The following is a 14,643-nucleotide window of genomic DNA, read 5'->3' as shown; positions in this document are numbered from 1 at the left end:
TGTTCTTTCTATTTTTCTTATTCAAAACCCTCTTTCTTTTACCCTAATTAGCATATAATTAAGTATAATAGATGATAAAATACCCCACTATTTGTTTCAAGGTTATCTCTTTTAACCCCCAAGTAATTGAATTATTAACATTAAACCACTAACTTTATAATTATAAGCATGAAAAGTCCAAAACGCCCCTTTAAAAACTTTAGCAGAATTCCGACCCAAGTGAACTGACGGAGACTGTGACGGTCCGTCACGACTGTGACGGTCCGTCCTGCACGTCCGTCACCAAGTTCAGAGACTAAATTTCTGTGGAAGATGTGTGACGGTCCGTCGTGCCCACGACGGTCCGTCCTGCCATTCCGTTACGAAGTTCAGAGAGTCGATTTCAGTACCAAATTTCAGAATTCTAAGTGTTTTGGAACGAGACCCCCACGACGGTCCGTCGTGCCCATGACGGTTCGTCGTGGGATCCGTCGACTCAGCCAGTTTTCCAGAAATAAAATCTGCTGCTCAAAACGACTAAACAGGTCGTTACACTAATATATTAATCACTTCATTAATTTTTTTTTTCCAGTATTTCAAAAATAGATTTTCAATTTTACTTATCATTATTAACATATCAAAATAATATAAATTCTATTTTCTTGATTTACCCTCAATATTAATTATTTATTATTGAAATTATTTCATAATAATTTAAGACTAAAATATTGTTTTTCAAAGCCGTACAAAATAACGTTTAAAAATAAATATAATTTTACGTTTAAAATTCAAATAAACAAATAAAAGTGAACCGGTTCGTATATATTTGACCTAACTATTTCCTCACTTGGCTAACTCGATGGAAGTGAGGGCCACACATTTTCAGTCACGTGATACGTAACCTTTGTGGTCCATATTATTAAAAAAAAAAAAAGGCTTGATAAATTTTATAAATCAAATTTTCGGATGAAATTTGTAAAATTAATAAATAAATAGTCTATAAAAATTTTCCTGAAAATAAATAGTCATTACATTTAAATACAAAATATAATTTTTTCTTAAAACTAATACTCATGGTATAAATAAAAAAAATACAAAATTGAAATGAATAAATCATTGTATACGATTATGACCTTTTAAAAATACATTAAGTTTGTCAATTCATTTTGACCATTAAATTTGTGATGATAGGGATTTATTGTCTCATTCAAAAAGTGAATTTAATTATTGTTTTATTTATTATACTAATTTTTTTTTTTTTTAGTATAGCGTTCAAGTAAAATAAATATCGGTCACTAATTTCATCATTTTTATAATTTACGTATTAATACCTTTTCTTGCATTACGAAAATACCATGCAATGTGAATTTCTTTTTATTTTAAACATTTTTTCTCATTTTAAAATAAATACTACCTTAGCTAAAATCACATTTATAAGATATTAATAAATATAATGAATAGTTTATTAAATCATTCTTATTAAATAAATAAATGTCTTTGGAAAATTAAACTCTATTAAAAAGATCAAGCATGTAAACGGTATAGTTCAAAAAAACATATTAGTTTTTCTCTTGAATTTTTAAGGTAATATTTATTTTTTAATAATATTTTTAGCTGACACTTATTTTAAAACGAATGAAAATATTCTTTTTACAAAAATCAATTATTGTTTATTTATTTTACGTGAGGAATCTTCTTAACTACTTGAAGCATGTCCCCTTGACCAATTAAACAAGATTACCATCTGAAAAACAATATTTAGTGTATTAACAGTTTGAAATGATTATTATTTATGTATCATTAATTAAATGAAATATTTTATTGCACTAGTTAATCACAACTTTAGAGTGTATCATTGTTTGAATATATTTTTTGAGTAACATGTGGTGATTTTAAGAATATATATGAGACTCGTGATTCAGATAAATAAATTTCCGCGTGCAAACAGAAAATTTATAAAAATAATTTCAGACGAGCAAAAAACTAAATTACTGTAGAAATAAGTTTATCCTGAAATATATCCTTTTTCATAAATAAAAAGTTGATAATCTAGTAGGGACAAATATGAATAGGATATAAAAGTAAGTCAAAATATTTATACTATAGACTTAATACGTGTGGAGTTATGGTAATATCAAATGTATATATATATTAATCGCATATTACCACATTTTTTTCGTTTAGTTAATCTACATAATCATATTTTAGTCCATCTTAAAATTGATTTCATACATTTTTCATTTAATATTAATCAAACTAATTTTAGTTTTTCAAAAAGTAACATAAAATATGACAAAAAGCTATCCAATATTTCACTCCTTTAATTTTAATTTCTTTCTCGTATTTTAATTTGACAGAAAATTTAATAAAAACATTTTTTAAACTTGTATCTTAAATTAAAAATATGTCAAAATATATTAACATATTTTAATATTATGATATTAAATATGTCAATGTGAAAAGTCGAAATTAAAGAGTTACGGAGAAAAAATGATAGTATGGATGTAAATTTATTGTTGGAATCTTTTATTTCCCTTTAAAAAGAAAATTAATGCTCAAGTGACAAATATGAATTGAATATAAAAGTAAGTCAAATCTTTTTCTTATAGTATAGATGTAGATATTTATCATAATATCATTATTCTATAGTGGGGATGGAAATAAAATTATTAATAAGAAATAATAATATTAAATATTAATTGCATATTACAACATTTTTTTGGTTTAGTTAATCTACATTTATTTTTTTGATCCATCTTTAAAATGATATTCACACATTTTTTCACGAAATTACACTAATTTTAAAACTTGATACATTGTGTTACTTTGGATTTGATTTCATTATCTTCCTAATCATTATTTTCTTCATTTAATGCTAAGTTTTAGTTTGTTTGTTTTTTATATTAAAAAAAAAAATGACAAGAAGTGCATCCAAAATTTTGTCGAACTAATTTTCATTTGTTTGTCATAATTTAACTAAACGCGAATATAAAAAAAATTAAAATTTATACATTAAATTACATGTCAAATATACACAATGTCATCTTACATATATCAACATGAAAAATTGAAATTAAAAAGTAATAAAAAAAAAGATATTTTTTTCAAAGGGAAATTGAAATAGATGGAATAATAAGTAGCCACAAAAAGATATGTTATTTTAAGGGAAAAGAGTCAAAAATATTCCTCAACTTTGATTTATTAGTTAATTATATCCTTCCCGTTAAAATAAAGTTATTTTTAGCCTTACCGTTAATAAACTTATCATATTTGCCTCTATGGACGGAAATTCCCAAATCAACAAAAATTTACTCGATTCTTTAAAAAAGTGACCCGTTACCCATTTAAAACCCATGCCTGACATATCTTCTTTCTTTTTTTAACAAATCTCTAATTTTTATTGTTTTTCCTTTTTAACAAATCTCTAGTTTTAATTATTTTTCATATTATATGCCCAAGATTATAAAATCACTTATTTCTTTTATATATATATATATATTTGATATATTTTAAAATTAATATTTTTATACTTTAAATTTTTATATTAAATTAAAATAAGATAAACAAATCGAAACGCGCAATTAAAGTGTTTTGGAAAAGTTGGGACCAAGTGACCCAATATCCACTTTTGTCCCCCCCCCCCACACACACACCCCCTAAGGGGCTCAGCCGTAATTTTCATTATATATATTCTATTCCCATGTTCTTGGCACATATTTCACGTGCCTTTTTATTTGCAATTTTTTTTTTCTTAAATAACTCAACGTGTGGATTGAAAAAATAAAATAAAAAATAAATCATCCCATACCCCACCCCACGTGTTTAATTATTTTTCAACTACCTAGCCCATACTATATTTATCTTTCATTATTTGTTCTATAGTACCATCACTACTATACTATATACTAAAAAAAAAAATAACATTTTGTTCTCTTTCAATGGATTTTGAAGATGAACAAACTTCTTCTTCTTCATCTTCTTCCGATCATGATTTTAAAGAAAAAAATATTGATCATTCATCGTGTTCGATGAATAATAATATACAATTCAAGAGGAGGGCAGGGAGAAAAAAGTTTAAGGAAACTCGACATCCATTATATAGAGGAGTTAGGAGGAGAAATGGAGAAAAATGGGTGTGTGAAATACGCGAGCCAAATAAAAAAACAAGAATTTGGCTAGGTACTTTCACTACTCCTGAATTAGCAGCTAGGGCACACGATGTTGCTGCCCTAGCTCTCCGGGGAAGTAATGCTCTTCTTAACTTCCCCGGATCAGCTTGGTCTCTACCTAAAGCTAAATCTTCCTCCCCTCAAGACATTCAAATCGCGGTTCTCCAAGTTAATGAAGAATTGATTGTGTCGTCCTCACCCTCAGAAGAACCTTCATGTAAACCAAAAGATGATGAAGTGAATTCTTTGATGGAGTTTATGGATGAGGAGGCCATGTTTAATATGCCAATATTTATTGATAGCATGGCTGAGGGGATGCTTTTGACTCCACCAGCTATGAAAAGAGGCTTTAATTGGGGTGATGTTGAGGAAGATGTTGAGTTCACTTTGTGGAAAGATTGAAACTTTGATCTTATTTGTTTATACTTAATTAAGGCTTGAATCTTAATTATTTAGATTGTAGTTATTAAGTGTGCATTTGAATGTTTAGGTCTGAATATTAATCTTTTAAGATCTTAATTGTGTAGTGATTTTTTTTTTAAAAAAAAAAAATCATATAAACACTTAATTGGAACCTATAACCAATTAGTTTTAATATTACTAAAACCTTGTTTGTTTTTAGCAATTTTGAAATGTTTGAATTCGAATAGACATAATTATTAGGATGTGAGTTAAGTTAGATTATCTAAATCTGAGTACATATTTAAATATATAAATATTATTTTTAAGATTTAAACACTAAATAATTTAACAACATATAACATATCCTATGTGGTCAAATAATGGAGTTTGAAGAAGGTGAGATGTACTTATGCAGGCTTTATTCATACATTCGACAAGGTAGAATGGTTATTTTTGATAAAACCTAATTTGTTTAAGCTAAATACAAAATAATGTAGATTTTATTTTCTTACTATCTGAATGTATAAAACTTATTTGTATTTTTTAAAAATAATAATATTATAAATTCAAAAAAAAAACACTAATAAATCTAATACATCAATAAATATTTGATAATATATATTGTGTCAGTGATAATGATAACTAATGGTAATGGTTACGATGCTCACTAGAAATGATGGTTCGTGATGGTCATGGTTACAAGTAATAACTAGTGGTAATGTTGGCCGGAAATAGTAGTTAACCATTATGATAGTTGGTGGTAGTAATTGAGGTCACCGCTATGATAACGATAATTAATGATGGTAGTTGGTGATAGCAATTGAGGTCACCGCTATGATAACAATAATTAATAATAGTAGTTGGTGGTAGCAATTGAGGTCACTGCTATAATAACGATAATTAATGATGATATACAGTAATAGTTAAAGATATATATAATTATAAATAATAACGACTTAAGTAGATGGTAGGTGATGGTGGTTTTGATAATGATAAATAATTAAGAAGAGTGGTGCACTAGCTAGTTGATAATGATGGACGACGATAAATAATTAAATTCAGTCAGATATGAATAATTCAAATTTAGACTTTCATTAATATTAGTTAATTCAATTAATATGGCCTACGATGTTCTTTATCCAAGAATTTTCTCAATGAAAACATTTTATAGTCACTCCATCACTATCGAATATTAGTAGTTATAATTAATATGGACTTAAATTTTTCAAAGTTGTCAATAACTACATAAATGTAGAATCTATTGTATTCTAAAAGGAAATTGAGCTTTTCTACATCTAATAGTCTTTTGAAAGGAACATAAGGTGGGTGAGACATTGGCTATATATAGGAATTCAAACCCCCTTTTGCTATCAGATACTTTCTCCGTTTTAATTTATGTGATATAATTTGATTTATTATAAAATTTAAAAAATATGAAAAGATTTATCATGTATTAATGAATTTTTAAATAAATAAATATACCACTATGAGTTTTTACACAAATAAGCACACAACACGAGTAATGTTAATAGTGAACTTAAAATATGTCATTCTTTCCGTATTTGAAGATTTATATAGCCAATTTTTTAATTTAGTTTGATAATATGTAGTAATAATAGTTGTTTGAATGGTAAAAAGGCGAATAACAATAATAATAACAATAATAATAATAATAATAAAGAATTAATATATTACTTCTCTTTAAAATTGTTAGTGAATTTTATTTAAATATTTAGATTTAGAATTGTTTTAATTAAGCATCGCTCAAATTTTGAAAAGACATTTGCATGTATTCTCATATATTTATTGGATAGTTAAATGAACGATTTAAAATATGTCATTTTATTTAAACATATCAATCTCAATTGAAATAGACATGAGATGCATACAATTAAAGGAGATAATATATTATAAATAATTAACTTATTTACGTAATAAATACTTAAAAACACATAAATATTTTTTTTTCAAAATTCAAATAAAAAATATTTAATATAATTAGATTCTTAATTAAAACTAACAACAGATAGTATTAAATAAATAGTATTAAATAATATTAGTATTTACTGTGTACTAATCCTAGTCCTATTAGGATTAGTACTCCTTAATCCTAGTCCTATTAGGATTAGTACTCCTTCCTATATCTCCTATATATATCTCCCATGTATTCCCTTATTAGGTTAACACTTCAATACAATCAATATTCCTTCATGGTATCAAGAGCCAGAAAACCTAGATCTTCTTTTCTCTAGGTTTTTTTTTCTCTCTTTAGGGCACCGATCGTTCCCTCTCTTCTCTTGGGCGGCGGCAGCCATGACAACCGAGGTGGATCCTCTCGATTCACTTCCTTCTGACTTTAAACTCCTTCTCAGGCATCTTCATGCCCTGATTCCCGAAAAATTATCAGACATAAATTACCCTACATGGAAAATCACCGTTCTTACAGCCCTTGAGGCCAATTACCTTCTCAAATACGTCGATGGAAGCACAGAACCGCCGCCGGTAGTCATCACCGCCACGGACAAATCAGAAAAAGCCAATCCGGCCCATGCCGCCTGGAAAGCCGTGGATGGCCAGATCCGATCATGTTTGATTGCGGTCATCTCTCCCACGGTTCAGAAACACGTCCGATCCTACACAACTGCTTCAGCCCTGTGGACGACCCTCGCAACACGCTATGCATCAATTTCCCACTCTCATATTTTTCAATTGCGTGATCGTCTCCACACAATTACCAAAGGCACGAAATCTATAGCGGAGTATCTAGACGAGGTCTCCACCATCATCACAGCCCTCGACACCGTGAACGAAATCATTCCCGAAAAAGATCTCGTCATGTGCGTCGTTCGGGGGCTCCCATCAGCTTACTCCTCCATTAAACAGGCAGTTCGCATCAGTCCAACGCCCGTTGACCTGGCTACTCTCTCCTCGTGGCTAAAAAGTGAAGAAATCAACGTGGATCTGGAGAGCAAACTTCTTCTCCGAGAAGCCGCTGTTATGGAGCCGGCCACCGCCCTCACCGCAAGCCAGAACTATCGCGGGGGGCGTGGTGGCGGCCGGCAGGGGAGCCGCCATGGCTACGGCAGAAACAGCGGAGGCCGCGGGCGCGGCGGTCGGCAGGGCAGTCGTCCGCCGTACGACGGTCAGCAGCACGGCAGCAACAACAGCCTGCACTCCTTCGGCAGCGGCGGGCAGTCATCTTCCAGCGGCGGGCAGGGCACTTACGAGCGGGATCGTCCAACTTGTCAAATCTGTCAGAAAACAGGACACACCGCTGTTCGTTGCTGGTTTCGGTATGAGGAGAGCCGAAATAGTGATAACCGTGCCAATTATGCATCTCAAGCCGGCCCTTCCTCTGAATGGCTGTTGGATACTGGGGCCAACATGCACGTTACTTCTGATCTATCCAAGCTTAACGCTCCAAATCCATATCATGGCTCCAATGGTATTACTGTTGGCAACGGTGAGTCCCTTAATATTTCTCACACTGGCACGGGTACCATTAAAACCCCCACCGCTATCTTTCACCTAGGTAACCTTACCCACGTCCCTTCTATTAAATCCAATCTCCTTTCAGTTCACCAATTCACAAAAGACAATAATTGCTCACTCTTGTTCACCTCTAATGATTTTCAGATCCTAGACAATACTACCAAGAGGGTGATTTTTCAGGGCCCCTGTGAGCATGGTCTGTACGTTCTTCCTGGCACAAGTTCGTCTGCCCACCCAGTTTCAGAAAGCGTTCCTGTGGCTCCGGTGGCTCTTTCGGCTGATGGCCACAGTCTGTTGTGGCACAGTCGTCTGGGTCACCCGTCTACTCAAATAATAAATTCTTTAATGTCTCAATTAGGTTTTTCTTCCATTCATGTAAACAATTGTGACTCCTGTTCAATTGCTAAATCTCATAAATTACCTTTTACTTTATCTGAGAAGCGTACAACTGCACCTTTTCAACTTATTCATTCTGACCTATGGGGTCCTACTGCTGTTCCTTCATTTGCTGGTTTTCGCTATTATATTTGTTTTGTGGATGATTTTACAAAATACACTTGGTTGTACCCACTAAAACACAAATCACAGGCATACACCACCTTTGTCACTTTTGAAAAAATGGTCAAAACACAATTCAATTCTCATGTTAAACTTTTTCGAAGTGACAATGGAAAGGAATATGTCAATAACATCTTTGGCCAGTTTCTGCAATCCCTGGGAATTATACATCAAACCTCCTGTCCATACACTCCCGAACAGAATGGGGTGGCTGAGCGTAAGCATCGCCATCTCATTGAAACGGTGGTTACTCTTCTACATCAATCTCATCTCCCTGTCTCCTTTTGGGTAGAAGCTCTAGCCACCGCAAACTACCTCATTAACAGAATGCCCAGTCACACTCTCTCCAACAAATCACCCTATCAACTCCTTTACCAAGAACTTCCCAATTATACCAACCTCCGCGTCTTTGGGTGTCTTGCCTACCCTTGGCTACGCCCTCATATTACTCACAAATTACAACCCCGATCCCGTCCTTGTATTTTTTTGGGCTATCATCCTACCTCCAAGGGTTATCGCTGTCTTGACCCACAAACTCATAAAGTCTACATATCTCGTCATGTCAAATTTGTCGAAAATGAGTTTCCCTACGAGTCTATTTCCTCCTCCACAAATACATCATTCATTGGCGTCCTTCCCCTTTTTCCAACATACTCACAGGGTCCCTCACCACCTTCCCCCACACCTCCACCCACTACCCAACCACCCCTCATCACCCCTTCGACCGTCACCCACAATACACCCGCAACCACCACCCACACTCACAACCAACCCGAACCACCCCATACCCACAACATCTCCAGCCCGATCCGTTTTGGGTCCTTCCCGGCCACCCCCGAATCACCACCGCCCGTGCCACCCCCCAATACTCATCCCATGTTAACCCGTGGCAAAGCCGGTATCTTTAAACCCAAAACCTTTCAGGCTACCATACTACCAAATACACCCCTTCCCGATAGTGAACCAACAACCTACTCTGTTGCCTCAAAAAATGCTTATTGGCGTCATGCTATGGATGACGAGTTTAAGGCTTTGACTGATCAGAAAACTTGGGTTCTTGTACCTAAGCCCCATGGGCGGCACCCAGTGGGCTGTAAATGGGTGTACAAAATTAAACACAATGCAGATGGCAGTATTTCCAGGTACAAGGCTCGTTTGGTTGCTAAAGGCTACAATCAGGAGTATGGGCTTGATTACTCCGAGACATTCAGTCCTGTTATTCGGCAGGAAACCATTCGCCTGGTACTGTCACTCGCCGTGCGCAACAATTGGCTCATCAATCAGTTGGATGTTTCCAATGCTTTTCTTCATGGCATGCTTGATGAAACTATCTACATGACGCAACCACCGGGCTATGTTGATCCCCGCTTCCCTCAACATGTTTGCAAACTCCAGAAGTCTCTGTATGGGCTCAAGCAAGCCCCCCGTGCTTGGTACACACGTCTGAAAACGTTCCTCCAGGGACTCGGCTTCACGTGTTGCGTACACGACACGAGTCTGTTTACTCGACATTCAGCACACGGTACAGTCATTCTTCTTGTCTATGTAGATGATATCATTATTACAGGCTCTACTGCAGCTCTCATTCAGGATGTCACTCGAGCTATGCATACTACCTTCAAAATGAAGGACCTTGGCCCGTTACATTATTTTCTGGGAATGGAGGTTTCTCGGACAGGCAGCGGCTTGTTTCTTCATCAGTCAAAATATGCTCGAGATCTGTTGCAGAAAGCTGGACTGGAAAAATGCACCAGTCAACCAACACCGATGGCAGTCTCTTCGTCTACGAATGGAGCCGACACCCCCTTTGCCGATATCACCCACTTCCGCAGCCTCATTGGGGCTCTACAGTATCTGGCCATTACCCGTCCTGACATCCAGTTTGCTGTCAACCGAGTTGCTCAGCGCATGCATCAACCAAGTGAACATGATTACCATTGTCTAAAACGCATTCTCAGGTACATTTTTGGCACTCTTGGTCGTGGTTTACTCATTCGACCCGGGGACTTGGAGCTTCGGGGTTTCTCAGATTCAGATTGGGCGAATGATAAAAATGACAGAAAATCTACATCGGGGTTTCTCGTTTTTTTGGGGCCGAACCTGATCTCCTGGTGTACAAAAAAACAACCCAAGGTCTGTCGGTCCTCGGCTGAAGCTGAATACCGCTCCCTTGCTCTTCTTGCTGCTGAGACCATGTGGGTCACATATATTCTTCGCAAACTCCGCGCTACTCACACTGTTCGTACTCTCTATTGTGACAACAAATCAACCATCTGTGTGGCCAAGAATTCCGTCCTACACACCAGAATGAAGCATGTTGATACCGATTGTCTCTTTGTTCGCGATGAAGTTCAGGCCGGCACCATGACTGTGCAGTATGTACCCACTGAAGAACAACCGGCTGATATTCTCACCAAGCCTCTCCCGAGCCGACAGCACGATTACCTCAGTTCCAAGCTTCCGTTCGCTTCCGCTCAGCTCAGCTTGAGGGGGGATAATAACAGATAGTATTAAATAAATAGTATTAAATAATATTAGTATTTACTGTGTACTAATCCTAGTCCTATTAGGATTAGTACTCCTTAATCCTAGTCCTATTAGGATTAGTACTCCTTCCTATATCTCCTATATGTATCTCTCATGTATTCCCTTATTAGGTTAATACTTCAATACAATCAATATTCCTTCAAAAACGATTTCGTAGTTTGAATATCTATATGTGATTTATTGAGAAATGTTTAAATATTGTCAAACCTTTAAATTATTATATGGTGCACGAATTAATGTTGGTCGGTAATTCTTTAAATAATCATTTGATCAATAGCTCAAAGTTCTAATTTGACCTTTGAGAACAATTTATTTATTAAATTAGCACAAATCTCACACACACTCATCTTGACGTATCAATAATATTGCGTAGATTAGGGCGGTTTAAAATCGAATAAAAGTCGATAATTCAAATGAAAAAAAAAGTTATTGATTTATTAATAATAAATTATTAGTTTAGATGTTTTGATAACGATTTTAGATTTCCAGATTTTTTTAACGTGCAACTGATACTAATTAATTATGTTTATACTATTTGGTACATAATGTTTTTGATTTAGGGTTTAATTTCATACTTGTTATCTAGAACTTTCAGTTAATTAATTAGAATGTGTCAATTTTTGCTTTTGAAGAAGATGCATTTTGTCAACTCATTTGCATGATTCGTTTTGTTTGTCACTTGTCACTATTTTTTAAATGATTTTCAATTATTATTTTTTTATCAAATCTTATTGATTAAATTGATAACCGAACAATCACGATAAATCGATAATTGATAAATCAACATCTTAATAATTTTATAACTATTTAACATGTCGATAAAACAATAATCGATAATTTAAACTAATAAACTTTAAAATCAAAACGAACCAATCAATATACAACCTTAAACCCTTGGAATAATTAATATATAGGGGATAATGGTTTGTCCTGAAAATATCATTAGTTACCACTGCTGAGATTCATAAAGTGCCTGTGAAAAATCAACATATACATGTATCATTAGAAGAAAGAAAAATAAAAAAACAACAAAATATTTAAGAAAATTCGACAGATAAATTTTGAAGTAGGTAGCGCGTACACAAATTTTATACTTTTCTCGTAGAGATATAAAAATTGCTTCTGAAAAATCTTCGATATTTTCAAAGCAATATAAAGGACACACATAACTCAAAAGTAAAGAAATACATTAAATAATAGAGAAAAAAACAGTTCATAAAATTTAAAGAGTAAGAATAATAACAATAAAAAATAATTAAAGCATAAGAAACACATAAGAAAAAAGTATATTTTTATTAAATACCAAGTAGAAACACATGAAAGGTCTGTTACATGCAATAAAAAAGAAAAAAAAGAATCTTGGTTACATAGTTTGATTAATTAATATTACTTTAATTTGACTTATCTCTTTTGATAAAATAACATGACCACATTATCATATAATTCAAATAAAACTTAAACTAAGTTATTCAGTCCAAAGTTTTTATTATAAAAACTTATTTGTGTGATATATATACTTTTTTTATATTCCTCTTCTCTTAAATTAAGAATTTTTCATTGTTTGAGAGTTAATTTTCTACTTTTTCTAATGTTAAATTGTTTTAGATTTTATTTAACATATTTTAAAATTTAAATATTTAAAAACTATATGCTTAATATTTCTTTTCCTATGTCAATAAAATGAAAGTATATACTTTTTAAAATATTAATAAAAGTTTATATAATTTAAATTTTGAGAAATTAACCGTCAAGCCTTTTAGGATTATTATATGGTGCTTGAATTAATGTTGGTCGGTGATTATTTTAATAATAATTTGATAAAAAGCTTAAAGTTCTAATTTGGCCTTCTACTTTATCTTTGCTAGGACACATCGTTTTCATATTAATTTTTTTATAAAAAAAATAAAGTAGACAAAAAAAAAATTTAGTTAGTATCCACGTATCTCACCATTCACATAGTGACAAAAAATAAATTGCTTAAAAAACATCAAGAAACAAAAATATTTTATTGATTAATCAATATGATATAATTTTATTCCTCCATTATTTTCTTATTAGATTTATTCATTATTCAAGGATATTAATAACGTATTTTTTAAATTTGAATGATTTAAATTTAATCTCTTAAAATTACAGACTATTCGAGATGTCTATTTAAGGAAATGTAATACTCTTCATATATGTATAAGCTAGAATTTAGAATTAGAATAACCTCCAAAAATTTAGAATCGAATACAGAATTCCACTTTAAATCAAACACGTCTTACAAAGTCCCATAAAATTTTCAATATCTACCCTTACCACACATACTACTAATTGATATTTAAAATTTAAATTTGTAACACGTGAATTTGAGTATACTAGAGTGTATACACTTGGAAGAACATATTCTTTTAGTATATATAATATATAGAGTATGATGATTTTAATGTATCATTTAATTTCCAACATATGTTTCATGATTAAAAATTATAAATTGTCAATTACTAACTATAACACATGAAAGGTACGTTGCACGTAAGGGAAATTAATATAAAGTTGAGGAATCTTGAAGATTTTTTCTAACCTAATGTTAATAGTATTACATTGACTTGTCTCCATTGATAAAATAAGATGACAATTTAAATAAAATTTGAACAAGTAAAACGCATGAAAGGTGGTATATTGTCTTATCTCGTCATTGTTACATATGCACACTTAAGTGAAATTGAATATCGAGATTTAATATTTACGAATTTTAAATTTTGAATTGATAATCTATACATATTAAATGATTTCTTAAAACATAAATCAAGACTATTGAGTTAGATTGAATTTGTACGGAATTACAAATATCGTTGGGTGGAAATATTTTCATCTTGTTAAGATAGTAGATATAGTTTCTTTGATTACCAAAAAAATATATAGAGATCCTTTAATATGCAAATCAATTTTGTTTCTTTAATATACAAATAAATTTACTCTGTGATATTAATATGCAACTATTTTATTGCCCTTCATATATTATTATTCATTATTGCTACGTGACTAGTAGTGCATGGCAGAATTATAATTTTTATTACAGATTACTATGTGACTAGTAGTGCGTGACAGAATTATGATTTTTATTAAAGATTATTGAGTGACTAGTAACGCGTGACAGTATTAGAACTTCATACACAATTATTCATGATTGTTATGTGACTAGAACTAGTAGCGTGTCATCATTGCTATGTGACTAGAAACCTGTGACAGAATAAGAATTTTCATTAAAAGTTGCTACATGAAGACGTTTAAAATAATACTAATAAAATATGTTTTCTACGTGAAGAGGTTCAAAATAATATTATAAAAATATGTTTGCTACGTGAAGAGGTTCAACATAATAATAAGAAAATATGTTTGCGAAGTGGTTCAAAATAATAATAAAAAAATATGTTGAGAGTGGGATTTGAACCCACGCCCTTTCGGACCAGAACCTTAATCTGGCGCCTTAGACCAACTCGGCCATCTCAAC

General features: G+C 32.4%; 1 protein-coding gene and 1 non-coding gene across 2 annotated transcripts; one reads left to right on the top strand and one right to left on the bottom strand.

The window, feature by feature from the left end:
• The first annotated feature begins 3,878 nt into the window (after positions 1 to 3,878).
• LOC107031237 (dehydration-responsive element-binding protein 1F-like) lies at positions 3,879 to 4,667 on the top strand. The gene has a single exon (XM_015232532.2). It carries the CDS (start codon positions 3,918 to 3,920, stop codon positions 4,548 to 4,550), a length of 633 nt encoding a protein of 210 aa, XP_015088018.2. The 5' UTR covers positions 3,879 to 3,917; the 3' UTR covers positions 4,551 to 4,667.
• Positions 4,668 to 14,562: 9,895 nt separating this feature from the next.
• On the bottom strand, positions 14,563 to 14,643 carry TRNAL-AAG. The gene has a single exon. It is a non-coding gene; the product is annotated as a tRNA-Leu (tRNA).

Source organism: Solanum pennellii, chromosome 1 (genome assembly GCF_001406875.1).
Source record: "Solanum pennellii chromosome 1, SPENNV200".
Classification (NCBI taxonomy): Eukaryota; Viridiplantae; Streptophyta; class Magnoliopsida; order Solanales; family Solanaceae; genus Solanum; species Solanum pennellii.
Note: the sequence above shows the minus strand (reverse complement) of the source record. Positions and strands in the feature narration are given on the sequence as shown.

Coding starts and splice junctions, on each gene's coding strand:
- LOC107031237 (XM_015232532.2), top strand. CDS start 3,918: ATGGATTTTGAAGATGAACAAACTTCTTCTTCTTCATCTTCTTCCGAT.